The sequence below is a fragment of the Trichomonas vaginalis genome (assembly GCF_026262505.1).
Source record: "Trichomonas vaginalis G3 chromosome Unknown ctg_172, whole genome shotgun sequence".
Classification (NCBI taxonomy): domain Eukaryota; phylum Parabasalia; order Trichomonadida; family Trichomonadidae; genus Trichomonas; species Trichomonas vaginalis.
In genome coordinates this window covers 261966-288113 of record NW_026529259.1, presented here as the reverse complement: position 1 = coordinate 288113, position 26148 = coordinate 261966, and the positions used below count along the sequence as shown (strand labels likewise).

General features: G+C 34.4%; 15 protein-coding genes and 2 pseudogenes across 17 annotated transcripts, besides 3 other annotated features; 4 read left to right on the top strand and 13 right to left on the bottom strand.

Moving 5' to 3' along the window:
* Positions 1 to 10233: part of a mobile genetic element that runs on past the window's edge.
* On the top strand, positions 40 to 429 carry TVAGG3_1088470 (protein of unknown function, DUF4108 family; the record flags this gene model as incomplete). Its single annotated transcript, XM_051256948.1, has 1 exon — positions 40 to 429. The coding sequence occupies one exon, from the start codon at positions 40 to 42 to the stop codon at positions 427 to 429; it is 390 nt and encodes a 129-aa protein (XP_051075898.1).
* Positions 446 to 760, bottom strand: TVAGG3_1088460 (annotated as a pseudogene). Its single transcript has one exon. A coding segment is annotated over exon 1 (315 nt).
* On the bottom strand, positions 1730 to 1918 carry TVAGG3_1088450 (uncharacterized protein; the record flags this gene model as incomplete). The annotated part of the gene is made up of 1 exon (XM_051256947.1): positions 1730 to 1918. One exon carries the CDS (start codon positions 1916 to 1918, stop codon positions 1730 to 1732), a length of 189 nt encoding a protein of 62 aa, XP_051075897.1.
* Positions 2309 to 3088, bottom strand: TVAGG3_1088440 (KilA, N-terminal/APSES-type HTH, DNA-binding family; the record flags this gene model as incomplete). The annotated part of the gene is made up of 1 exon (XM_051256946.1): positions 2309 to 3088. The coding sequence occupies one exon, from the start codon at positions 3086 to 3088 to the stop codon at positions 2309 to 2311; it is 780 nt and encodes a 259-aa protein (XP_051075896.1).
* TVAGG3_1088430 (organellar and viral DNA polymerase type B) lies at positions 3689 to 4603 on the bottom strand (the record flags this gene model as incomplete). Its single annotated transcript, XM_001307839.1, has 1 exon — positions 3689 to 4603. The coding sequence occupies one exon, from the start codon at positions 4601 to 4603 to the stop codon at positions 3689 to 3691; it is 915 nt and encodes a 304-aa protein (XP_001307840.1).
* Positions 4776 to 5438, bottom strand: TVAGG3_1088420 (uncharacterized protein; the record flags this gene model as incomplete). Its single annotated transcript, XM_051256945.1, has 1 exon — positions 4776 to 5438. The coding sequence occupies one exon, from the start codon at positions 5436 to 5438 to the stop codon at positions 4776 to 4778; it is 663 nt and encodes a 220-aa protein (XP_051075895.1).
* On the bottom strand, positions 6127 to 6711 carry TVAGG3_1088410 (His-Me finger endonucleases family; the record flags this gene model as incomplete). Its single annotated transcript, XM_051256944.1, has 1 exon — positions 6127 to 6711. One exon carries the CDS (start codon positions 6709 to 6711, stop codon positions 6127 to 6129), a length of 585 nt encoding a protein of 194 aa, XP_051075894.1.
* Positions 6914 to 7498, bottom strand: TVAGG3_1088400 (phage tail repeat-like family; the record flags this gene model as incomplete). The annotated part of the gene is made up of 1 exon (XM_051256943.1): positions 6914 to 7498. The coding sequence occupies one exon, from the start codon at positions 7496 to 7498 to the stop codon at positions 6914 to 6916; it is 585 nt and encodes a 194-aa protein (XP_051075893.1).
* Positions 7517 to 7672, bottom strand: TVAGG3_1088390 (uncharacterized protein; the record flags this gene model as incomplete). Its single annotated transcript, XM_001307838.1, has 1 exon — positions 7517 to 7672. The coding sequence occupies one exon, from the start codon at positions 7670 to 7672 to the stop codon at positions 7517 to 7519; it is 156 nt and encodes a 51-aa protein (XP_001307839.1).
* Positions 10234 to 11541: 1308 nt separating the features above from the next.
* On the bottom strand, positions 11542 to 11783 carry TVAGG3_1088370 (annotated as a pseudogene). The gene has a single exon. A coding segment is annotated over exon 1 (242 nt).
* Positions 11784 to 11801: 18 nt separating this feature from the next.
* TVAGG3_1088360 (uncharacterized protein) lies at positions 11802 to 12164 on the bottom strand (the record flags this gene model as incomplete). Its single annotated transcript, XM_001307835.2, has 1 exon — positions 11802 to 12164. The coding sequence occupies one exon, from the start codon at positions 12162 to 12164 to the stop codon at positions 11802 to 11804; it is 363 nt and encodes a 120-aa protein (XP_001307836.2).
* An 861-nt stretch (positions 12165 to 13025) lies between these two features.
* TVAGG3_1088350 (glycosyl hydrolases family 16) lies at positions 13026 to 13892 on the top strand (the record flags this gene model as incomplete). Its single annotated transcript, XM_001307834.1, has 1 exon — positions 13026 to 13892. The coding sequence occupies one exon, from the start codon at positions 13026 to 13028 to the stop codon at positions 13890 to 13892; it is 867 nt and encodes a 288-aa protein (XP_001307835.1).
* Positions 13893 to 14010: 118 nt separating this feature from the next.
* TVAGG3_1088340 (glycosyl hydrolases family 43) lies at positions 14011 to 14259 on the top strand (the record flags this gene model as incomplete). The annotated part of the gene is made up of 1 exon (XM_001307833.1): positions 14011 to 14259. One exon carries the CDS (start codon positions 14011 to 14013, stop codon positions 14257 to 14259), a length of 249 nt encoding a protein of 82 aa, XP_001307834.1.
* A 468-nt stretch (positions 14260 to 14727) lies between these two features.
* TVAGG3_1088330 (glycerol-3-phosphate catabolic process) lies at positions 14728 to 15879 on the bottom strand (the record flags this gene model as incomplete). Its single annotated transcript, XM_001307832.2, has 1 exon — positions 14802 to 15866. The coding sequence occupies one exon, from the start codon at positions 15864 to 15866 to the stop codon at positions 14802 to 14804; it is 1065 nt and encodes a 354-aa protein (XP_001307833.1).
* A 293-nt stretch (positions 15880 to 16172) lies between these two features.
* Positions 16173 to 16599: a mobile genetic element.
* Positions 16600 to 19532: 2933 nt separating this feature from the next.
* Positions 19533 to 20553: a mobile genetic element.
* Positions 20554 to 20797: 244 nt separating this feature from the next.
* TVAGG3_1088300 (protein kinase protein) lies at positions 20798 to 22267 on the bottom strand (the record flags this gene model as incomplete). Its single annotated transcript, XM_001307831.1, has 1 exon — positions 20798 to 22267. One exon carries the CDS (start codon positions 22265 to 22267, stop codon positions 20798 to 20800), a length of 1470 nt encoding a protein of 489 aa, XP_001307832.1.
* A 342-nt stretch (positions 22268 to 22609) lies between these two features.
* Positions 22610 to 24238, bottom strand: TVAGG3_1088290 (mannosyl-oligosaccharide 1,2-alpha-mannosidase protein; the record flags this gene model as incomplete). Its single annotated transcript, XM_001307830.1, has 1 exon — positions 22654 to 24222. The coding sequence occupies one exon, from the start codon at positions 24220 to 24222 to the stop codon at positions 22654 to 22656; it is 1569 nt and encodes a 522-aa protein (XP_001307831.1).
* A 668-nt stretch (positions 24239 to 24906) lies between these two features.
* TVAGG3_1088280 (protein of unknown function (DUF3447)) lies at positions 24907 to 26007 on the top strand (the record flags this gene model as incomplete). The annotated part of the gene is made up of 1 exon (XM_001307829.1): positions 24907 to 26007. One exon carries the CDS (start codon positions 24907 to 24909, stop codon positions 26005 to 26007), a length of 1101 nt encoding a protein of 366 aa, XP_001307830.1.
* Between the last annotated feature and the right edge of the window lie 141 nt (positions 26008 to 26148).

Genomic DNA, 26148 nt, shown 5'->3' with positions numbered 1-26148 from the left:
ATAGAAAAGATGGCAAAATTCATCTCAGTAAATAAGTACATGTCAGGACTTAAAGAAGAACTAGACCCATTCGCTTATTTGAATGTTTACTTCTACCATTTTGAAAAGTCTTCATTCAGCAAAGTTTGGAACATCGAACCAGTTAAGTTTGCTATTGTGACTAAAAATGGTGCAACTTTTGAAGACTTAGACATAGAAGGTTTGTTAGCAGTCAAAGAAAATTTTGACAGAAAGTTCTCAAACCTTAAAGAAGGCAAAGCATACAAACTTGTTATACCTTATGAACCAAAGAAAGCAGACGACTATGAATATTATGAGTCTAAGATAGTTGAAGTTCAAGGTAAATTGGGTAAAAAGATTTTAGAGTCTAAGCCAGTGTTTACTCCTAAAGAGGAAGAGAACATTGACATTGACCCAGAAATGTTCTAAAAATAAAATTTTATTTTTACATGTCATATCTCACCTTCTCTGGAACTGGTTCAGGTTCTTTCTTCTCTTCTACTTTCTTTTCTTCTACTTTCTTTTCTTTCTTTTCTCTCTTCTTCTTCTTCTCTGGTGGAGTTATGTCAAATTTGGCGCAACCATATTTATGTAAAAGTTCTTTGTCCTTTAATAGCTCATCTATTCTGTTTTCTATTTCATCTTCAAGAACAGTGCATGTGTCTTCTTTGCATTCTAAGAAGTTTTGTTGGACTTCATCTCTCCAAGAGGCGTCATCTCTGTCAACAAGTCTGTCATTGACAAATTTTAAGACTTCTCTGCCTAATGTTTTATGGTTCTTGTCATATTCCCAGAAACAGAACTTTAGAACAAATTCACCTTTCTTGTTTACACTATGTAAGATTTTATGGTCTACAGATGTTTTGCTGTCGAAAAGCTTGTCTCGAATATAGATAGCGAAATCGCTAGACATTTCCTAAAAGATAAAATTTTTAATTTTTCTAAAAATATGTTAGAAAAAAAGTTTGCTGACATTGACAAGAAATTTGAGAATGTTTTAAACAAGAACAAGGTGAAGTTAGAAAATGCTCAGATAAAGCCTATACATGACAAGTTCTTATTTGCTCAGAATGGTATAACAGGTCTAATTGCACCACCTGGGTCGGGTAAGACTTTCACTTATCTTAAAATGGCTGCACAACAACAAGAACTAGATGAGAAGAACCCATTCTATGAGTTAGTTGTTATTTGTAGTACTTCTGGTCAATTTGACCAAACCGTCAATTCGTTCAAAGATATTATAAAGAAGTCTAAGTTAGTATGTATAAAGGATACTGAGTTGTTAGATTGGATAAAGAAGTACCAAAGAAGAGTTTTGAAGTACAATGCTATAAATGAGTATATAAACTCGAAGTTTAAAGACCCAAATGAGGAAATGCAGAGAATATTAGAGAAGAAACACTTCAGAAACAAACAGAAAGAGATAGAATACATTTCGAAGAAATTGCAATCGTACGATTGGAAGACTTACCCTCACAGATGTCTTCTTATCTTAGATGATTTCGCCTCTCATCCTTTGTTAAAGAATAGAGAACAAGATATGTGTCGAATTCTTAAGAAGCTCAGACACTTTAACATCTCAGTTGTCATTTGTGTACAGACAGCAAAGAGTTTAAGTAAGGATGTAAAGAGAATACTTACTGATATCATACTTTTCCCTGGATTGTCCGAAGACGATTTCATGGAACTTATGAAAGAGTCCATGGCAGGTAAGTTTGACAGACATGAACTATGGGAGAAGTACAAAGTCATACAAGACCCTCATACTTCTTTCAGAATTCATATCTACGCAAACAAAGTTCAAATTGTAAAAAGTCAAGCTTGAAAAATCTAAGTGTTTAGTCTTAGTCTGTTGTGGTTCTGCAGCTTTCGGTTCTTCTGGCTTTGGAATGGACTCGGTTGGTGGTACGTCACTCATCCGTTTGTGTCCTGTCGGAAGGAAGAACTTTTCCTGTTGTCGGGAAATTTTTTTCCAGTAGGAAGGAAAAATTTTTTCTGTTGGAAGGAAAAACTTTTCCTGAAGTTCGACCAAAAAGTTCTCAATTTTCGAAAATTTGAATGGTTTACGGACGAACAACAGAAAAAATTTTGCCTGTCGGAAGGAAATTTTTTTCCAGTTGTCGGGAAATTTTTTTCCAGTAGGAAGGAAGGACTCGGAATGCAAGAAGGAAGGACTCGGAATGTCGGATGGAAGGACTCGGAATGTCGGATGGAAGGACTCGGAATGCCAGAAGGATTTGACAAGGCAATTTACCTAATTGAGCTACTTGAGCCATCTGAAGTCAAGCGTAAAAATAAAGAGTGCAATTTACCCTACTTGTTTGAAGTTGTCAAAATACTCTGTTATTTTTTCCTTTAACAATGGCAAATCTTCTTTGAAGGTAAGTATTGTACAACCTTTAATATCATAGTGTGTTTGAGGTAACGTATCTTGAACTATTTGTTTCACATCTTCATTCGGGGTCATTGAAATCGGTAAGTTTTCGCGATAGAACCAATTTCTGTCAGATTTGTAAATCTTAGCAAGGTCGTAAAAGCTTTTGTTGTTTCTTCTGACTAAATGCAACATAACCATATCTCTGTCTTCTTCATTTTCCATCTCTTCAGTATAAATCATATACTTATAGTTCTTTTCCTTACCTTTTGGTACCGAACGTGGTATTCTTTTCTGAATGCTTTTGTCTTCTTTCATCATATCTTCTCTCTGCTTTGTACAAAGTTCGTCAAGTAGCATAAGTATGTAGATTGCATAACGAGGTGAAGCCCACATTGCTATTGAACTAACTAGGAACTTATGAACATATATACCTTTTAGATGTGATGGTAAGTTTTGCCTGTCTTGGTACATCTTTTTAAGTTCTACATGTTCAAACTCACTGAGGAGTTCATGAGTGCTATCTAATTCAAACCAGTCTTGTGGTTTCTTAGTATCTGGTGCAAAACAAGCCGTCAAAATACTTTGCATTTGGTACATATCGTCTTTGACTGAACGAATGAGTCTCAATTGTTTGTTAAACTGAACCCACTCATATTCTTCATTTATAGCTTCATGGACTATAACTGTTGTTGTGTTCTCTGTTGTTGACATATCTGTCTTTATATTCCGGATAAAAAAATAAATAAAAATAAAACTAACTTTATTTTTTCTATCTTAAGGAAATTCATGATTTTTGTGCTGAATTCAATAAAAATAATGTTTAGGTGAAGAGGTGACATCTCACCTGTTTTCTCACCTGTTTTCTCACCTCTTGAATTTGTCATGATTTCTTCGTATATGTTTTGTCAAGACTTCTTCGTATATGTTTTGTCAAGACTTCTTCGTATATGTTTTGTCAAGATTTCATCGTAAATGTTTTGTCAAGATTTCATCGTAAATGCTTTGTCAAGATTTCATCGTAAATGCTTTGTCATGACTTCATCGTAAATGAGTGTAAATGACCAAAAATAATGTTTAGGTGAAGAGGTGAGATGTCACCCGTTTTTTCACCTGTTTTCTCACCCTAGTTATTTTATAAACGTTTTACATGGTAAACGTTATTTTTTAAATTTTGTGAAAACTCAACGGTTTGACACATGCCCTAAAAATTATTTTACTCAGAATTTTGTTGCTGAATTCAATAAAAATAATGTTTAGGTGAAGAGGTGAGATGTCACCCGTTTTCTCACCTCTTTTCTCACCCTAGTTATTTTATAAGCGTTTTACATGAATTGTACGATGTATATTTGAAATCCTAAACAGTTTTGTAGCTTCTATTTCTTCTTTTAGTACATCGAATGTTTTAACAATGCCGAAGGTTTCTTTATATTTCTTCTTGACGTCAGATAGAAGGAAATCTTCTGCTGTTGGATAGTTTTTGTTCAGAAATTCTAACATGTTCATTTTATCTTCTGCTGGCTTTTCTGCTTCTTTCTTTAAGTCTGCAGAGTCGTTTCTCATACGTTCTATCTCTTTGACGGAGTAGTTATATTTCCTCATTGCTGCTTTACATTTAGAACATTGTGGGTTCATTTTTGCATTATATTCTGAAACCTTACCTGCTAAAACAACTAAGGCGTCAATTGCTCTCTTCATCTCGAACATAGCGGGTCTTATTTGTTCGTTCCATACCTTACCCCTACTATCTTTATCTCTTATTTCCCAAACACATTTTGCAACTAATGAAACAAAGTTGTCGTAGGTCTTAAATTCTTCAGATTTATATATGTCAGAAACATTCTTATATACCATGTCGCAATCTTTGTCCATAACCTTATGGTTGCAATGAAAACCAAGGAATTCATAATTTACCTTTCGTATGAACTTCTTTATTTCTACTGAGTCAGTAACTTTAACTTCAATTTCGTCGAATTCAGGAATAGTGAGTTTTTGTTGTTGGATTTCAGGCAATTTGGGTAAATGGTCAATAATGTCCTGCATGTCATAAAGATACTGTTCATTTGTTTCATCTTTCGCACTACAGTCTAAATTACTTGTTAAAAGTTCTTGCTTAATTCTTTGTATTTCTGTCTCAAAAGTATATGAAGAAGGAATGAAGCTTTTCATCTCTACTAACATAGATGTAGGATTCATGACTAACGAGTTAGGTGCTGTTGTTGCTAACATGTTCTTACAATAAAAATAAAAAATATTTTTTTAAAAAAACTAACTTTATTTTTTATTTCGGGAAAATTCATGAAAATTCAAGAGGTGAGAAAAGAGGTGAGAAAACGGGTGAGATGTCACCTCTTCACCTAAACATTATTTTTACTGAATTCAATAAAAATAAATGGTTCATTTACTCACAATATTTTTTTACAAAACGACCCCAAACTTTTAACTTCTTTTCTGCAGCTTCAAATGCTATCTTAGCGAGTTCATATTCTCTAAATTCTCTCTTTAAATCTTCTTGTTCCCATTGGTCTAGTTCGTATGGAGAATCTCTATAACCATAACATTTCTCACGTTCATGTTCTAATTGTTTTCCGCACATTTTTCCAACTTCTTGTTCGAACAAAGGTTTAGCATTCTCTACTGTATCTTCGAGTTCTTCTTCATCTAACTTCTCATGAACTTTCTTGTCTATGGAGTCCATAATTTTTCCAACTGCTATGCAATATTTTGGAGAAGCCCACATTGCTATATAGTTTATAAGTCTTGGGTCTACATACGTTCCTCTAACCTGTTTGATTTCATCAGGAATTCCGGCATGAATTTTGTATAAAAAGCAACCGTCTGAATTCCGGCGGTTGCTATATTCTTCACAAAATGCCTTATAATACTCTTCCCAGGACTTATTTTCCAACAACTTTCTAAAGTCTTTCCTAAACTGCTGACACATATTTGTTGCATTTATATAACCATCCTTGTCTCTACGTAAGACTTCAATACCGTTATAAGTGCATTTTGTGAATGTTTCGCCATTATATTTGTTCGTGAACGTTTTTGCTTCGACTGACATATCTGTTCTTACATACAAAATAAAAAAATAAATGAAAATAAAGTTAGTTTTATTTTTTATTTCGGGAAAATTCATGAGGTGAGAAAACAGGTGAAAAAACAGGTGAGATGTCACCACTTCACCTAAACATTATTTTTGGGTCATTTACGCTCATTACGATGAAGTTTCGACAAAACATTTACGATGAAGTTTCGACAAAACATTTACGAAGAAATTCATGAAAATTCAAGAGGTGACAAAACATTTACGAAGAAGTTTCGACAAAACATATACGATGAAGTCTTGACAAAACATTTACGATGAAGAAGTTTCGACAAAACATTTACGATGAAATCATGAAAATTCATGAGGTGAGAAAACATTTACGAAGAAGTCTTGACAAAACATATACGATGAAGTCTTGACAAAACATTTACGTTCATGTTTGACAAAACATTTACGAAGAAATTCATGAAAATTCATGAGGTGAGAAAACAGGTGAGAAAACGGGTGAGATGTCACCACTTCACCTAAAATATATTTTTACTGAATTTAGCAACAAAATGAACGAGGTCAGGATGTATGTTGCTGAATTCATTCATAACACCCTTTGTAAGCTCATAAAATGCTTGTTTTGAGGTCGAGCCACTTTTGGCTCCACCGTATTCTTTCAACCTGAAGCATTTAATATATGTAAAAATATATTGTTTTAAAATGGTATGCCATATAGCTTCTTGAATTTGTTAAGAAGTATTCGAACGTATTTTCCATCTGTATCTATAGTGTTTACATAAGCATAGCCCGCCTTAGTAAAATATACTTGTAATTTCCTATAGTTTACGCCGGTATAAAAGTAGAAAGAGTCTTGTTCTTCGCTATAGTAGTAAAACTCAAACGTATGCTTGCCATAGTCTGTAATTTCAATTGTTTCATCTTCTAGTTCGTCGACAAATTCGAATACAATATCTCCAAATTTGCTTATGTTCTTATTGTTTTCAGAACGAGTGACCCAACGTAAGTTTTTAAGTCTATTGTCGTTTCTTATATGGTTTATATGGTCCACACACGGTAAATTGTTAGGGTTCGGTATAAAATGAGTTGCAATGACGACATGTTTAAGATAGTGTTTTCCACTCATCTTCATAATAGCATATCCGTCATTTCGCTCCCATTCGCTTAAAACTCTTTTTGTCTCTTTCTTCCTTATTTCAAAAGGCTCACAACAGTGAATTTCATATTTCTCATCTAACAAACAAGTTTCCCAACGGTCTTCTTCAACAAACTCAGCGTACATTTCAAATAAAATAAAAAAATGTTTTTTTAAAAAAATGTTTTTACTTCATGCAATGTTTTATTTCATGCAATGTTTTACTTCATGCAATGTTTTAAATGGTATGCCATTTCATATTTCTCATCTAACAAACAAGTTTCCCAACGGTCTTCTTCAACAAACTCAGCGTACATTTCAAATAAAAATAAAAAAATATTTTTTTTCTTTACTTTACATAACCACCTGCTGCCATAAGTCTTTGACGCCAACCCATACCAGCTAATGAAGGTTGACTTGGTTTAGTTTGGAAACTAAACTTTGGTTTTGGTTTATCTTCAGTTTTTGGTTTTTCTTCTTCTATCGGTTTTTCGTCACTTTTCGGTTCCTCTGACTTTACCTCACTTGCAGGTATGGTTGTGTCGTCAACATCTTCATAAATATCATATGCCATTTGTTTTTGTTTTCCTTTCAACTTTTTGTGTTTGTTGTAAAGTTTAGAATATTTCGACTCTAAGTCAATGAGATGTTCTATAATGAACTGTTGGTCAGTGAAGTAAACTTTTCCATCTGTTGTCTCGAAAGCTCCTTCAGACTTCAATATTTTATTTGTGAGAGTCTGTTTCTTTTTTGAGATACTTGCCGTTCCATTTCTATGAAAAGTGACTTTGTAGTTAGGGTTTGTATTTCCAGACCTGGCACTTTCTATTATTGAATTTTTCTCTTCATCTGTAAGTTCTTTGACAGGTTTTGACAATGGTTCTGAACTTTTTGTTTGTGGTGTCAAATCTACCGTTTCAACTTCTTCGGTCATTTCATCTCAGTAAAAATTTTAGTTTGTTTTGTTTTCAACTGGTTGTTTAGGTTTTTTAAGTCGGTCTAAAACTTCCTGAGGTATAGGAAGAACTTGACAAACACGTGGTTGTGTAACTGCTGGAAGCCGACAAATCCATCTTGAACCCATTTGTCTCAATGCTGTATTGTTCATTTCATCTCAGTAAAAAACTTTACATTCCCCACGTTTGAGGCGGTTGAGGTTGGTTATTGTTTACCCATTGTTGTGCATGGTTATATCCTCTGTTAAAGAATCTTTCACCTTGGTCCATATAGTGTCCTGCTTGGTTATAGTAGTCATTTGCTTTGTTATAATAGTTTCCTGCTTGTCTTCCTACATTGTCCATCCATCCTTGAACTTTTCCTCTTGTTTCAGGATTTGGAATAAGATTTGCTGCATCTCGTGCTACATCCCAACCTTTCTGTACAGTTTGTATAATAGGTTGTGCTTTCTCTTTAAGTATACCTAATGTACTCAAAATCTTCCTTCCAACTCCAAATACACCTCTGGCTATTGTTCCCACTGCGGGCAAAAATCTGGATGCAACTCCTGCTAATGCGCCAAATAAACCCATTTCTTATAGGGTAAAAATGACGAATCCAAACAAGGACCCCTATGTTTCTAAGGCAACAAAGAAAGCACTCATGATAAAAATCTTTAGTTCAACACCAAATGCTTGGTTTATGGATATCTTGGAAAACATTCCGAGGTATAGAGAAGATGGACCACCATACTGGCTAATATTTGTCGGTCAAAACACAAGATACTGTGAAGCCATACCATTATGGTCCAAAAATATTTTAGATGTGAAAACTGCTTTGACAATATTCGTTGACAAATACCATCCAACAAAACTGACATCTGACTGTGAAAGTTCTTTCAAATCAGACGATATTAAAAACTATCTGCGTTCAAAAAATGTAAACCAATATTTCATTGTCGACCAAAACCATTCTGCTCTTGGTGTCATTGACAGTTGTATAAAAATCTTAAGAGACTTAAACCAACCACAAGGTGGTGAAGCAAATGAAATGTCATATGACGACAAGTATAGACATTTCTCCATGGCAAAGATGAGACAAGTTTTAAATATTTACAATAACCGTAAACAAAAAGGTTTGGGAAACCACTCCCCCGAAGAAATGAAAAACAACCCCGACTTAGAGAAAGACTTTATATTTAACAATTTAGTCAAAAGAGACAAACAAGAAAGAATGCCAGGCTTCAAACTTAAGAAAGGTGACAAAGTAAAAATAGAAATACCTAAACGCGACCCATATGAAAATACTATTGACTATGACAACAACAAGTACCCGACAGGTACTCACATTCGTGTTCGTAAAAATAGAAGAAAGTATACAAGAGAATATTATGAAGTTTTAGGCAAACATGGCAAAATGTACAGACTGCAAGCAGAAGATAAAACTACTATTGTCAGACCTCGTTTCAAACTTGTCAAAGTTCAAGGTGGTATACTTTCAAAGACAGTTCCTAACAAATATAAGACAACTCCTGACGAATATGCTAAAGAAGTTGAAAATGACGACTAAGCAATTCTATACCATGCGTAAACTGTCATGTAAGGTGGCATGTATTCTTTACTTTGTCCCGTTGTTTGCGTATATCCTGAAACGAAATGTGTATGGTTTCCTTCTCCCTGAGTGTCATCCCAGTAACAATTTATAGCAAACTTAACGTCGTCTTTAACATCATATCCTTTACCTTTTGTCATTCCTGACCAATCCCAATATCTATGCTTATGCCAACCTGCTTGAGATGTACTTAAATCTATGTAGTGACTGTGTGCAGGTAAATTTTCACCTGAAATCGTTTTACTTCCACCTGTTTCCTTTGAAGAGTTTGCACAATACAAAAACCTGTCGACTATTTGTTCCCATGCACCAACACCAAACATTACTTGAGGACCTCTTGCTTCCATAGATGTATAAATAGAACCTACTGGGTTCATTAAATCAAACATATGAGATATTATAGGTTGTCTCTTTTGAACTTAAAAATATAGTGCAACTATTTCAGGTTTCTTCTGGTTTGTGTCAGAATATTTTTTATAATATAATCTTATGTTTTTCAGGGTAGGTAAAGTCTTGACTATAATATTTATTTCTGTCATCTTCATAATAGTATACTATTCTCGTTTTTTCTATTGCATTATATCTTTTATATCTATAAAATCTAATATAATGTTAGCTTTTGTTCATCTACATGTGGTGTTCTGACGTCATCTCCATAGTCATATATAATATGGTGCTGGAGCTGGGTCAGGCAATGTCATATCTGTCATTTCATAAACTCTTAAATATTTCTTTTGTTCGTCTCCATATAAGTTTAAGTAGCAGTTGTTGTCTAATGGAACTTTAACTTGTGTACCATCGTTCTTTTTATAGCTTACATACATTTCATTGTTATTTTTCGGAATGAGTTTATACCGTATACCATTTCTTAAGGACTGTACAAACTCCCATCTAAAATATTGTTTTCTTCATTGACAGAAAAGTCACCAACAATAGTTTCAATATTTTTTGTTCCAACTAAACTTTGGTATATTCATTGACATATGTTTTATCTGCTTTCTTTTCAAGGCTAACGTTTAAGTCTGTTATTTCAGAAGATGTATGTGTATGTCCAACGGCACTTTTCCTGTTTAAGGTTTCTTGTAAGTCTGTTATTTCAGATATAGAATGTGTATGAGTCTTTTAGAATATTCGTTTTCAGCTCTTGTCACTTCACTTGACATTTTATTGTCAACATATGTTTTGTCTGCTAGTTCAGGATGAGTATGTTCTTTTGTTGCATAAGCATTGTTAGCTCTTTCTTCTTCTTTTGCTATTGCATCGTCTACATATTCTTTGTCAGCTTTGTTGTCAACATCTGTTTTCAAAAGAAGTTCATTTATAGGTTTCTCGTTTAAAGTTCCTTTTGTTGGATTTATACAGACAGTATGGTTCTTATTGTCTTGAAAACAGAAACTCATCTGTCATTGGGTTTAATGTCAGTTTTAAGTTTCCTTCTTTCAATGACTCAGATATCTTAGAATAGTTTGAAAAGTTTGTTGTGTTCTTATTTAGAGCTTTGCATAATGAGTTGTCGGTTGTGTTGTATTTCTCTCATAGACGCTGTTTCATTTGACATTTTTTTATTCTAGATAAAATATGCTTCCAATAGAAAAAGAAAATTCAAGAGTTGCTACAACTAAACCATTAGATGAACTTTTTACTAATGTCGGTCAAAAGTTTGAGACAGAGACCGTAAAGCATGAAGGCTATCGTTTTGACTACCATTAAGATGGCTAAGAGACCCATCTGTCACAAAAGCTATTGGCTTTCGTAGAATTGAAGTTTGTGTCTGTAGAAGATAAAAGTTTTCCATTTATTGTAAGGTTTCATATAGATTATATATCTGAAGGGAAACGAAAAATGTGGGAAGAAATTGAGCTAAACAAGTTGACCTTTCATCTTCTCTACAGACTGCGTTAAAATATAGAAGATAAAATAAATTCATGTTATGCAAAATATGCTGATGAATATGCAAATACCGAGAGCACACTTTATGTGAGAATTGTATATGACAAACAAAATTCACAAGTGTCATTTCAAATCTACGAAGACAATCCAAAGAAAGACGAACAAATTATTACAGAATTCACTGCAATGTCATGGTATTATTTGCAAAGAATGTTAAAATCAGAAAGTCGAACTTCCTTTAGCAATATTTACAGTCGATATGCAAGAGATATGAACCATATTTATTTAAAGATGTTTTCGACCCAGCTGCTATTATTGTTCATGCTTCATTTTTCTGGCGCCCAAAACTCTTTCTTATGCTTGGCAAATGACTTTTACGAAAAACCTACAAAGTTATACGAACCACCAAGTGGAAGTATTTCAGACTTTCAAGTATGGTTTACTACAGATGGAAGAAAAAGAATAATTCCATTATAACCATGCGTTTTACTTAGAACTTAGTTTCATATACAACTACTATCGAACGGTAAAAATATAATTTTAATACGGTTGAGGTGTTGATTTGGTTGCCAACTAGACTGTGGTGCAGGTTCAGGCTGTTGTATAACAGGAGCTTGTTCTTCTGGTTCAGGGTCTTTAGGTATAATACCAACGAACTGACCTACCCTTTTACCAATATTTTTGACTCCGTTCCAAATTCCTCTTCCTACGGTTTTTATTCCATTCCATATACCTCTTCCAACTCTTCTGAAGAAGTTTCCAATACTACTGAAGAAACCCATTTTACTATATGTAAAAATCTAATGTCCGCCTAGTCTCTTACGTTTCCTGTTGAGTTCCATAGCATTCTTTAACTGGAGCTCATACATTCTATTTCTCCTCTGGTAGAAAACATACTCTGGGTCAACTCCTGTGTTCGCGTCATCTGCATAGAGTTGTTTATATCCCACTTCAGGGTTTGTATAAAACTCTTTCCATCTCATATTTGCATACCATGGTGGCAAACCTAACGCAGCGTCATTTGACATGGCAGTTTGCATTTGTACATCTGTTGGCACTTGACCATAGTTTGCCATTGCAGTTTGTATTCTAACTTCATTTGGAATATTCTCTGGGTTTGGTTGTCCAGGTTGCTGTGCATTCGCTAAGTTCTGTGCGTCCATTTAATATTAGATAAAAATATCTCTTACGAGTACATATACTGAACATTTGCAGGCATTGGTTCATCTTCATATTCTCTGTACTTTTCTGCCACGTCAAATAAATAAATGACACAATGGAAAAAACCTAAAACAAGTAGTCCTATTTCAAACCACATTTACTTACTAATAAAATTTCTTTGTTATGACACTTTTTGTTCAGCACAAAAAACTACTCGGTCAAAGTGTTGTCGGTTTGGTCATTTACACTCATTACGAAGAAGTCTTGACAAAACATTTTACGAAGAAGTCTTGACAAAACATTTACGAAGAAGTCTTGACAAAACATTTACGAAGAAATCTTGACAAATTCAAGAGGGTAGAAAAGAGGTTAGAAAAGAGGTTATATCTAACCTTCTACCCTAAACATTATTTTTGTCTGATTTTACGAAGAAGTCTTGACAAAACATTTACGAAGAAGTCTTGACAAAACATTTACGAAGAAGTCTTGACAAAACATTTACGAAGAAGTCTTGACAAAACATTTACGAAGAAGTCTTGACAAAACATTTACGAAGAAGTCTTGACAAAACATGAAAACATATATAATTTGTGAAAAGCTCCTGGAAGACCCGTATATATAAGAACTTCATTTATGTGGGCTAGAGGGCGCAACGCGCCTGGAAGCTCACCCCAAGAAAAAAAAAACTTCATTATACTCATTCATCCTCAGGGCTAGAAGGCACGAAGTGCCTGGAAGCCCCACTACCTTTTTTTTTTTTTTTTTTTTTTTTTTTTTTTTGAGTTTGATCCACATTTTGATTTTTTCAACAATTGAGAGAATTCAAAAGAAATTCTTATCGGTTTCAAAGTTATTAATTAAAAATGATTCTACCTAGGCTTGCTATGTGGATCATTTTAAATACAAATGATGATCGAAATGGTAGAGTCATTTATAACACTAAACCAATACCTGGTGCAACATTGAAATACTTTGATGCCACACCTGATGAAAATGCACTTTGGCATTTTGAATTAAATGTTGTAGACGGAAAGGAATACTATAAGATTCGTAACCATGCCACTAATTTATACATGCAAACAGTAATCCCTTATCAAGAAGGAGAATCTCAATATACTCAAAACGCCTACGAAAAAGATGCTTCATTATACGAGGTTATTCCATTATATCAGGATGACTCATATATCATCGTTCACAAGGATGGATTGCCACTTTGGTGTTATGAAGAAGAACGTGGTGTTGTTTTGAACAAAGATGATAGAACATTCAAAGGTGGATCAACATTTAAGCTTGCTATTGCAACAAAGCAAGATTTTGCTGATATTGCACAGCAGAAAGCTGATGAAGCCACATACACAGATGTCTGGGGTGATGAATTCGACAAGGATGGCACACCAGATCCAACAAAGTGGGATTATGAGCATGGTTTCGTCAGAAACCAGGAAATGGAATGGTATCAACCAGAAAACACTTATGTTGCCAACGGCTCTTTGATCATTGAAGGCCGCAAGGAGCATGACTTACCAAACCCATGGTATGATCCAAACGAAAAGGTTGATTACAGAAAGATGAGAAAATGGATTAATTATACTTCATCTTCTGTTATCACAGATAAGAAGAAGGATTGGTTGTATGGACGCTTCTTAGTCAAAGGAAAGATCCCAGTTTCTGGCGGCTCATGGCGAATGGCCATCAACAGGCGAAGTCGACCTCCTCGAGTACTACACTGATGACACATTAGGCAACCTCTGCTGGGGCGATAATGTTTGGGAGACACGCAGAGTATATTTCAAGGAGTACTGGCTTAGACAGGATCCATTCTGGAATGAGAAGTGGCACGTTTGGAGAATGGACTGGGATGAGAGAGCTATCAAGCTTTACCTCGATGACGAATTATTGAACTGTGTCTTACTTTCTAGAACTCTTAACCCAGCAGGCTCACCAGTCATGAATCCATTCAAGGCACCACAATTCCTTATCCTTAACCTCGCTCTTGGCGCTACAGGCGGTCCAATCGATGATAAGGACTTCCCAAGAAGATACTACATCGATTATGTTCGCGTCCAACAAATGAAGAAGTACATGAAGGAGCAGTAAGCGATTTTTCTTTGGAAAATATAAAATTTACAAATAAGTTTACAAAAATTTCTTATATTGAAATAATACAATCTTTTTAGGTGCCACAACAAAAAGTTTTTCAAACCATTTTCATGCCATTAGGGTCTTAATCATTTCACTAATGAAGATTTTATGTCTAATGCTGATAAATCTAAGTTAACGATAAAAAGAAGTATCCATTTCTGAGCAACGACTAAATAATGATATTTGATATTATTCTTTCGACTGTAGGAAACAGAATAGATCCGATAATTGTATAATAATTCAACGCCCTTGCATTATTGTATGTATATAATTAATTGCTCTAACTTTTGACTTGGAAAAATTGAAGTACTTCTGTTATCAAATAAATCTTTCAGTAATAAAAAAAAATAATTTGATTATAAAAGCTATAGGAAAGATTTGAATAATATAAATTGCATCAGCAGTAAAAAGTAATAAACATTTCTTCCAAACTATCATTTATTTCGCTTGAATGTCTTCATGATCTTGTAAGATAACGATTAACTGTATTAATTTTCTTACTCAACCTTTAACTGATCAACGTGGTCACCATCGTACTCGAGGATCATTTTTGGTTCGATCTGCTTTGTAGCAATCATGTGGATTGTAACAAGGAGTGGATATTCCTTGAAGTTTCCACGGATCTTAAGGAGTGTAGCGACTTCCTTAGCAGCGAGAACACCCTGGAGCTTCTGGCCGTTGAGGATTTCCTTCTCGAGTTCTTCGAGAGATTTGCCTGTCTTTACGAAGGCCTCAGCGCACTTGCGGTTGCGGCCACCGTATGATGTGCAGATGAAGTCTGCGACACCGCAGGATTCAAGGAGTGTCTCCATCTTGCATCCGGAATCTGGGAAGTACCAGTTAGCGAACTTGAAGGTTTCTTCCATACCAATGCGGATGAAAGCGGCCTTTGTTGACTCACCGAGGCCAAGGCCATCGAGGAAGCCAACACCTGTAGCGTAGATGTTCTTGAATGTGCCGCAAAGCTGCTGAAGAACGAGGTCATCGATAACCTTGATTCTGAAGACTGGTGTGTTGAAGATTGGCTTCCAGAGCTCACCGAGAGATGGATCCTTGAAGGCGATTGTGGATTCGCAGAATTGTTCGTGAGCACAGTCGTTGGCGATGTTAGCACCCATGAGAGCACCGCATGGGATGCCAAGGATCTCTGTAACTGTGTCTGTAACTGTAGAAATTGAGTCGTCCTTGAGTGTAACGCCCTTGATGAGAGAAATAGCTGTTGCTGTTTCTGGGATGAGGCCAATCATCTGCTTAAGAAGGCCTGGAAGGAACTGGTGTGGTGTAACAATGACAATGTAGTCACAGCCCTTGCAGGATTCCTTAACGTCACCAACAGCAAGAACGTTGTGTGGAAGAGGAACTCCTGGGAGGTATTTCTTGTTCTCATGGAACTCGTTGATAGAATCGACGATATTGCTGCCATCATCGAGCTTTTCTGGATATGTGTACATTTTAACGATTGGGTCGAACTCTGGCATGTTAGCAACGTTGGAGCCGATGATTTTTGCCATGGCGGAACCCATGTTGCCGGAGCCGATCATGCATACCTGATGTTTGGTCATCTGTATGAAAAGTGATTTTGCCAACCTTCATCGTTTTTCTTTTGAAAATTATTTTGCGTTTATCCATCATTACATTTTATAAACACTAAAATTTGGACCAAAATTGACGATAGTTGTTCTGAATTGTAAATCCGGTGAAGTGATAAAAAAGTTTTTCGTTTTGTTATCCAAAAAAGTTAATTATGATAAATCATGCCGAAATAAATGTTCTCTAAAATACAGTACTTGACAGTTTTTTGATTTGAGATTAAAAATTGAGAGGATACAAATTTTATCAATTTATTCATGTCACTTTTAGGGGGAGATTTTTTGTGATATGGAAAAATGTTCGTTGCTCAATTATCTCACTATTGGATGGACTTTTATCGAGCGAAATTTTGGCTGTAAAGACAATTCTGATATTGGTAACATGGTGATAAGAACAAATAGTCAGTTTGCATGGTTTATGATGAGATAATTTCGATTTAAAAAAAAATATAAAAATTGATTTTAATGAGCGATTATATTTGAATATGCTCTCCTAATTTGAAGGAACTGGTTAAATCATGAATTGATCATGAATAATTTTTTTTCAAAATAACAATTATAATTTCATATTCATTATAAGTTGAAAATATATCATAAAGACTTTATGAATGATAAATTCCTAAAAAACAAGTTAGTTTGTTTCTGAAAATAATAATAATAAAAACCAATTTAGACCCAATAATTTTTGGCGGGATAATTGAGATGTTTAACAAAAACTGAAAGGTGTCATTATTATCTATGACCAACAAGCAACTGACCTAGTCTGGATTACAATATTCGGTTCATCAAACCGCCAATTTGATGAATCAAGCCAAATTGTAACTGACCTAGTCTGGATTACAATATTCGGTTCATCAAACCGCCAATTTGATGAATCAAGCCAAATTGTAACAAACCAGTTGTTGATTGCATGGTATCATTCATCGAACTGCCAATTTGATGAATTACATTTCTTAGTCATCAAAATAGTGGTCATGTTACTATTCGTTAGGTTAAATTACTTTTAATGCCCATTCAAGGAAGTACATGTCAGTTACAGGGTTTATAGTTTTACTCGAATTGAGTAAACCTCTTGGAAGCAATTACCACAAGAGCCAAGACTTCTCGTTTACAGACTTTGAAAGCCAGGAAGGAGCCAGGTAACAATAATGGGCTCTCTTATGATATTTTGGGATATTTATCAACAATTTGAGTTTCTACCTATTGTCTTCAATGAGGATTTTTTAGGCCAGAAGTACAATACCTGTACAGTCTAACTACTAGGGCAATGTAGTCAAACTGTGCACGTATTGAACTTCTAAGGCTATTATTTATCTGCTATTGACATCATTCTTTTACATTACCGTCCTCTGGTCCTTAGAGGACCATAGATTCTGAAATTACTTGTGCAGAGCAAAGTTCTTCCGAGATCTCTCTATCCTTCGTAGATCTCGGAAAAACTTTGCCTTAAACTACTGCATTAATGTTTCCTAGTATTCAAAGAGCTATGAATTCTATAGTTGATCTTATAAGGTAGAGTTTTTCCTAACTTTCTCATTCGTTGAAAGGTTTTCAACAAAGCTATACCTTAAAAATCTGTGCTTGTTATATCTGATCATTTGTGTGTTAGGGGAGGTAAATTTATTCCACTAGAGCAAATTTTTTCCGAAGTTTCTCATTCGATGAGAAACCTCGGAACAACTCTTCAATAGTGTAATGAATTTGTGGTATTTGTCCTGCAAACAGCGAGAGAACTTGTCTGTAATTCGTTTATGATGAAGTTATCTGGATGTCTCTCAGATGAGGAAGGAAGTCCAGAAAACTTCACCATAAGTTAATACTTGTGTATTTCTATGACTCTCTTCACGTCAGAGAATGTAAATTTACTCGAATAGGGCAAAGTTCTGCTCAAGTTTCTCATTTGATGAGAAACCTCGGAAGAACTTTGCCCTAAGGTAATGTATATGTGATTGTTGGCCCGCAGAGAAACAAGGAATCTGTTTGTATTTCGTTTATGGTGAAGTTCTCGGATGTTCTCTCAAATTATATGGAAAATCAAGAGAACTTCACCATAATTTGTTGTAGTTGTGATTCTCTGGCTCTTTGCCGGCCAGAAAACTAGAAAATAGTTTATAGTGGGAGTATGCTCGATGAATACCTACTCACTAAAAATATACGTTATTTTTTGTTTTCCTATGGGAAAATAGTTTTGATTTTTATACTATCGTATGCTTTGTTATTGCATGAATTGTCTATTTTCTTAATAAAAACTCATTTTTCCGTGTGATTCTGAATCAATGCATTCCAAAAAAGCGTTTTCCGCCTTTGAAACGTGAAAACACACATTGCATGAAGAATCAGAGAAGATTTTCTAACTCGAAGAATTCCAAAAAAAACCAATTATAGTTTTTTTATCGTGAAAAATTTACTTTTTAACTACGAAATTTTTAAAACGCGATTTTTTTGGAGATTTTTAGAAAATTCAAATATGATAGGCATGTGTTATTTTATGTGCTCTATGAGTTTATCAGCTTAATTTGGAGTTATTATCAAATTTCAATAAGTCTAAAAAATTGAAAGATAGAAAATCTTCTCTGATTCTTCATGCAATGTGTGTTTTCACGTTTCAAAGGCGGAAAACGCTTTTTTGGAATGCATTGATTCAGAATCACACGGAAAAATGAGTTTTTATTAAGAAAATAGACAATTCATGCAATAACAAAGCATACGATAGTATAAAAATCAAAACTATTTTCCCATAGGAAAACAAAAAATAACGTATATTTTTAGTGAGTAGGTATTCATCGAGCATACTCCCACTATAAACTATTTTCTAGTTTTCTGGCCGGCAAAGAGCCAGAGAATCACAACTACAACAAATTATGGTGAAGTTATCTTGATTTTCCATATAATTTGAGAGAACATCCGAGAACTTCACCATAAACGAAATACAAACAGATTCCTTGTTTCTCTGCGGGCCAACAATCACATATACATTACCTTAGGGCAAAGTTCTTCCGAGGTTTCTCATCAAATGAGAAACTTGAGCAGAACTTTGCCCTATTCGAGTAAATTTACATTCTCTGACGTGAAGAGAGTCATAGAAATACACAAGTATTAACTTATGGTGAAGTTTTCTGGACTTCCTTCCTCATCTGAGAGACATCCAGATAACTTCATCATAAACGAATTACAGACAAGTTCTCTCGCTGTTTGCAGGACAAATACCACAAATTCATTACACTATTGAAGAGTTGTTCCGAGGTTTCTCATTCGATGAGAAACCTCGGAAAAAATTTGCTCTAGTGGAATAAATTTACCTCCCCTAACACACAAATGATCAGATATAACAAGCACAGATTTTTAAGGTATAGCTTTGTTGAAAACCTTTCAAATAAAGAGAAATTTAAGGAGAAATTTGCCCGTTTGATGTATGGTGAGAAGCATATTTGAGAGTTTGGAGAGGCAAAATGCAATCACCTATCAATATTGCACTTTGCCTGTCAAAAGTTCCTCGCATCTCTTGAGGTGTGAGGAAGTTTCTCGACAGAGGAAACTTTCATATCGAATGTTGCCTCTGTCGAGATGTATGTGACAGGCAAAGTGCAATCACCTATCAATATTGCACTTTGCCTGTCAAAACTTCCTCACACCTCAAATTTTTCTTTAGAACTACAATATCTTAACAATTAGCTCATCAAAACACAACCTATAAACTTTAATTTTTACTTTTGTTTTTTTCAATATATGAACTAAATTTTTTTTTTCAAATTACTCCCACACTGGGAAAAGTATTTTAACTCAGATGTTGCCAACCTCTTCATCATTGCATTAACAAGTGCTTTGACTTAGAGGTTGCCAACCTCTTCATCATTGCATTAACAAGTGCTTTGACTTAGAGGTTGCCAACCTCTTCATCATTGCATTAACAAGTGCTTTGACTTAGAGGTTGCCAACCTCTTCATCATTGCATTAACAAGTGCTTTGACTCAGAGGTTGCCAGCCTCTTCATCATTGCATTAACAAGTGCTTTGACTTAGAGGTTGCCAACCTCTTCATCATTGCATTAACAAGTGCTTTGACTTAGAGGTTGCCAACCTCTTCATCATTGCATTAACAAGTGCTTTGACTCAGAGGTTGCCAGCCTCTTCATCATTGCATTAACAAGTGCTTTGACTCAGAGGTTGCCAGCCTCTTCATCATTGTAAAAATGTATTACCGCTTTTTTTTTAATTCAATCGTAACATCTCAATTATCCCGCCAAAAATTATTGTGTCTAAATTGGTTTTTATTATTATTATTATTTTCAGAAACAAACTAACTTGTTTTTTAGGAATTTATCATTCATAAAGTCTTTATGATATATTTTCAACTTATAATGAATATGAAATTATAATTGTTATTTTGAAAAAAAATTATTCATGATCAATTCATGATTTAACCAGTTCCTTCAAATTAGGAGAGCATATTCAAATATAATCGCTCATTAAAATCAATTTTTATATTTTTTTTTAAATCGAAATTATCTCATCATAAACCATGCAAACTGACTATTTGTTCTTATCACCATGTTACCAATATCAGAATTGTCTTTACAGCCAAAATTTCGCTCGATAAAAGTCCATCCAATAGTGAGATAATTGAGCAACGAACATTTTTCCATATCACAAAAACCTCCGCCCACTTTTCGTGTATTCGTTGCTCTATTTTATTCGTTATAACTTATATTGCAATACCAAATGCGTATAGACATGCTACTAATATCTATGAGCTGATTATCCCTCGTTGTTGTAAATACCTTCATTAGTTGTTTCGTCAAAAATTTTCACAAACTAGCCAATACGATTAAGAGTAAAGTTGTGAGACTACAAGCTTTCAAATCGTATACTTCAAAAAAGCAAAAGCATGTAAATAAACGATTAAATTTATTCTTCCAAGCCTTCGATGAGGCCAATAAGTTTTCTTATGTGTCCTCTGTTTTTCATCTTAGAGATCCTGTTCTTAAGATATGTGTTAAGCTTAAGCTCCTGGAACTTTCTGACGCATTTCGCATGTCTGCACATATCTGTAGCGAGTTTGATGGCAGCAGGCTGGTTGTCACCGCCACTTTGTATGATTTGGCATACGGTTTCGCACATAGGAATTAACTCTTTTGTATAGAAATCTTTGCAGATTGTATCTGTAAACAAAATTGCACTGTAAGCGGCGTTATCTGTCTTGAAGTCATCAGCGTTACCGAGATATTCTGCAATGAAACCTGATTTGGAAAGTTGTGAAACTAATTCCTTGTCAAGATTGATTCTACGAATAATTGTGCAGAGAAGAGAGTGGTCTGGCTCATCAGCGTATGCATTTACACGTCTTAAGAATGAAATGAACTCTTCTTTGCGAGCAATAATTGGACGCATTGGCAAATGCTTGAAAACAACTAAGAAAAGCCTCAAAGTATCCTTTGATGTTGGGAGCTCTCTCTTTAGCCATCTTGGGCTGTCAACGAGAGCTTGTGCGACCTTTACATCCTCTGCAAGGCGGCAAAGAACTAAAGAAGCCTTTGCTTCAGTTTTTGCGAGTTCAAGAAGGGTGGAAAGGAACTTGGGGTTAGCAAGATCATCCCAGTTGAGAGGAGCAACAAGAAGGAAGTCTAAAACGGCATCTTGGAATGGATGGACATCTTGATCTGGATAACGATAAGCAAGATGAGAACGAACTTCGCGGAATGGTATGATAACGTTCTGTTCAACAGATACGATGGAAGCGAGTGCACTGTATGCAGCAATAACGACTTCTTCGCTATCAGATTCGAGATTTTGGGCAACGCAGTCGAAAGCTTGTTTAGAACGGCCACGGCGGAAGCCAAGGTGTTCTGTAACAAGATATGCAAGAAGTAAGCAGTATTCCTTGGCGCAGGCGTCTACTGAGAATCTACGCTGGCCTTGAATTAAGTCATCGAGAAGTGGCCATGGGTTCTCGAGTTGGTCGAAGTATGTAGCATAAATTGATAATATGATCAGTGATTTCCTTGGATTACGGACAATTGCACGTGCAAAGCCATCAGCTGCTTCCTGATCGAAAGCTTGTGGAGCATGGGTAACAAGAACATAGAGAACATCAAGAACACCATCATTTAAGTTCTTTTGGTTGTATGGAAGTGCATGAATATATTGTTTTTCGATGAAAACTTCGCGGAATGACTTTAATTGAAGAACGCGAGCTATTGTTTGAAGTGTGCGCATTCCAATGTCTTCTGCAACACTATCTTGAAGGTGTCCAAAAACAATGTTGAAAAACTCTTCAATTTCATCTGGCTTAATGTTCCTGTGGATGCTACTAAGAGCCATAATATAATTTGATCCATCAGATATGGTTCTAAGGGCGTCTAACGGACTCTCACTCATTTTTGACAAAAATTTTACATCAGTTACCTTCGGCGTTAACTATAGAAATGAATAAAAATGAGTAGATTTAGCTTTGTTTGCACATTAAACGACAAATTTCATTAAATTTGCTTGTTTTTTGGGGATATTTCACTAGAAATAAAAGAAATATCGACATAATTTGAATTTGCATATCATTTATCCTTTACTTATTGCCTCTATGATTTTTTGTACTATTGCATGATATAGATCCTCAATCAGGATATCGAGAATTGAATGAATTTTTAAATGGACTTAAGATTTTGGATTCCAAATATGATAAGATAACTTTCTTATGAAGAGTTATATATTCTAAATATGTTAAGATTTTATAAAAAACAAACAACAAATAATTTTACTAATTTTTTCTATCTTAAAAAGAAGAAATCATCTCTAGGTGTTAATCTGAAGTCGAAATACCTAATACTCCTAACATTTCTTAGTGGATGGCCATTCCAAGTGAAAGTCCAATCTTCCAACGGTAATTCTGTTGAATCAGAGAACAAAAGGTACAAATATGTGTAGTATGCACCTAAAATCTTCGGATCTACAACTCCTCCTTCCTTCATTATGTTGTTTCCGTCTTCAGATAATTTCAAATTCGTAAAACCAGTTGCAGTATAGAATTGCTTGGTGTAGTTAGTATGTATATCCCATGCAATGTCTCTATACTTCTTATCATGAGTTTTTCTGTACAAAATAAACAAACTTTCAAATAATCTTGTTGGAAACACAACTGTTCCGTCTAATATCTTCATACCGTTCTTAACAGACACTGATCTTGGGAATAAACCAAATTTGTTGGTTTTTCTGATCGATAAATACGAATTTAATATTTCATCAGCTCTTTTTCGATTTTTCTCGCTGTGGAGCATTTCTGCTGCAGGAATAAAGGCTTCATCCATTAGAACTTCATCAATTATTGTTCCATTCCTCATTCTAAGGAAAAATCCGTCATGAATTAAACTTAAATTCTTCATTTCATCGTAATAATGTCCAAAACGGGCATTTAATTGTGGGGATGAATGGTTTGTTATTATATCGGTTTTTATGAAGTAATCTAAGTAACTACGGCCGTATTGTGACAAAGAAAAAGAATCTTCAAAAAGTTTCTTGTCTTTGATCAGTGCAAGATCGCAGATAAGTCCTTTGGTCTTTCCTCCGAAGAATGTGATAAAAGGGCTTAACATACAATCGTAAATTTGATGATCTCTGAAAAATTTATGAAATCCAAGATATTCGAGTTGAATTGAACCAATTAAATGCGATTCTAGGTATGGATCGTCTGAAAATGCTGAGATTCCTTGGAAATCTGCGACCATTTTGTCACTAACGTCAAAATTTTTTGGTAAATATGAAAATGTTTTAAAAATTTTTGACAAAAGTGATGTTGATTCAGTTGCTGATGTTAAGTCATATAGGGATATAAGCGGAGAAATGACTTGTCCAACAAAATCTGATCTTGAGAACGTTTTTGGCATATATATCTGGGAGAAATTCAATTTCTTAATTCTTCTGTTGATTTCCTTCGTAAATCCCATGATTGCAAGCGTAGGTAATGACTCTAATAAAGTTAATGATAAATTATAAAAATCTGATTGGTATGGAAAGTCTACCAGTAAGTAATCATGCAATTCTGCCTTTTTGAGATATTCGAAATAAATCGTTCTGAAGTTTTTCTTGATTTGTTTTAATTTCTTTGCATCATCGTCACCATATGGCCTAGGAATAGGTGTCGGGATTGGGGTTTGCCCTATTTGTAGCTGTGGAGTTGCAATATACGGAATTTCGACAGTATCAAAAAATGAAATTATATATAACATAGATTGGCCTAGAATGAAGACATTTAATAAAGCAATTATTAGATAGACAAGTTCTGCGCTGCAAATTAGGTAATAAAATGGCCTGCAAGCAGCAAAAGCTGCAGGTTCATTCATTTTTATAAAATTGTATTGATGACTGGAATATTCTCTGAAATTTTCTTCAATAAGGTTACATCTACGTTTGAGGTAATATAGATGTTTCCTACAAAACTCTTAGGAGATTATGATTTAGGTAATTGTGCCCTCTTCTGGGCCAAGGGAAAAGCCACAATTTGGATCATATGGTATAAACTTCTGAATTTCATCCCGTATTGAAAATTTGAATAGTTTACAATTTAATTTTTAAAGTTCATTATTTCATCAAGTTTGATTAGTTCTATTAATCTGGTTATAAGTATGATATATAATTTGTGAGTTTAAACCTTTCTGTACTTCGGCATCTCGACAAAAACCGCCTAAAATTGTTTCAACCCCTTCAAAGTTAGAGATTAATCTCTTTAAAGGTCGCAGAATACAAAATATCACAATCTCTTTAAAATAGAATAATATATGCTTGTGAAAGAGCAACTATCACAGGATCCTTATATCTAGTAAAAAATTCACCAGATGCGAACCTACCAAAGAATGCATGCAATACACGAAAATGCAAAGATATTAAAATGTGGCATACTATTCTCGTGTATCGCATGCAATCATTCGTAGCTTAACATGGCAAATGTAAAAATTTTACAACATAGGATTATTTTCTATACAAAAAAATTGAATACAAAAAGTGTAAAAATGGTGGTAAATTTTTTAATGTCTAATCAAGACAGCCATGCAAAGGAATACATCAAATTGCTAAGTATATGCAAATACTACATTGACTCATATCATGCATTGTATAACCTGAAAACGGAAAAAGAAGAAGAATTAAACTTAATTTACAACAAGATCAAGACAGAATTTATTGATTCAAAGAAATCTCTTCCCACAAATATAATAAAAGATATTTTGGAGATAATTCCCTATAATAATCGCTATGCAAATTCATATTTATATCTTGCCAAACTCATATCTGATGAATATCAAGTCAAGGAGGTCAACAATGTTATACCTATCTCAAGCTTCTTGTTTTTCAAAAAATATGGAATTAAATTAAACAAGTCTGTTGATTTCGAAAAAATTCAATTTGAAAACCCTGATATTCATACAGAAAATACAATTTACAGAGCCATTATGTATGATGATCTAAAAAGATTCATCGCATTCACAGAAAAAGAAGGATTTAATGAAAATCGAATACTTAAATGCAGTTTATATCCACATCCTGGATATACATTACTTGAATTTTGTTGTTATCATGGAGCAGTTGATTGTTTTAAGTTTTTAAGAACTAAATTTAAATCAGAAATAACTCAATGGTGTCTAATTCTTTCATTTTTAGGAAGAAATCAGGAGATCATGAGTGAGTGTTTGAAATATCAGAAACCAGATTATGAATGCATGGAATTTGCGATTATTTCGCATAACATTGATTTTGTTGCATTCTTGATGAATGAGTTCGAATTACGTATTTCAATCTATGATTGCGGAAAATATAATAATCTTGCTGCATTTTTGGTTTTTTTCGATCAAACTAATGATATTAACAAATGCTTTGCTTATTCATCAATGTTTAATATTCCATCCCTTTGCGAATTTTTCCTTTCATGTGGTTTAAGCATCAATACATGTTTTTATGATGGAAGAACTGCTCTCCATTGTGCGGCATATAACAATAGTAAAGAAACTGCCGAATATCTTATTTCACATGGTGCAAATATTAATCAAAAAGATCAATATAAAAAACCGCTCTTCATTTTGCAACAGAAAGATATAATAAAGAAATTGCCGAATATCTTATTTCACATGGTATAAATATCACTGAAAAAGATAAATATGGGAAAGCCGCTCTTCATTATGCGGCAAGGAATAATAATAAAGAAATAGCAGAACTTCTTATTTCACATGGTATAAATATCAATGAAAAAGATAATTTTGGAAAAACCGCTCTTCATT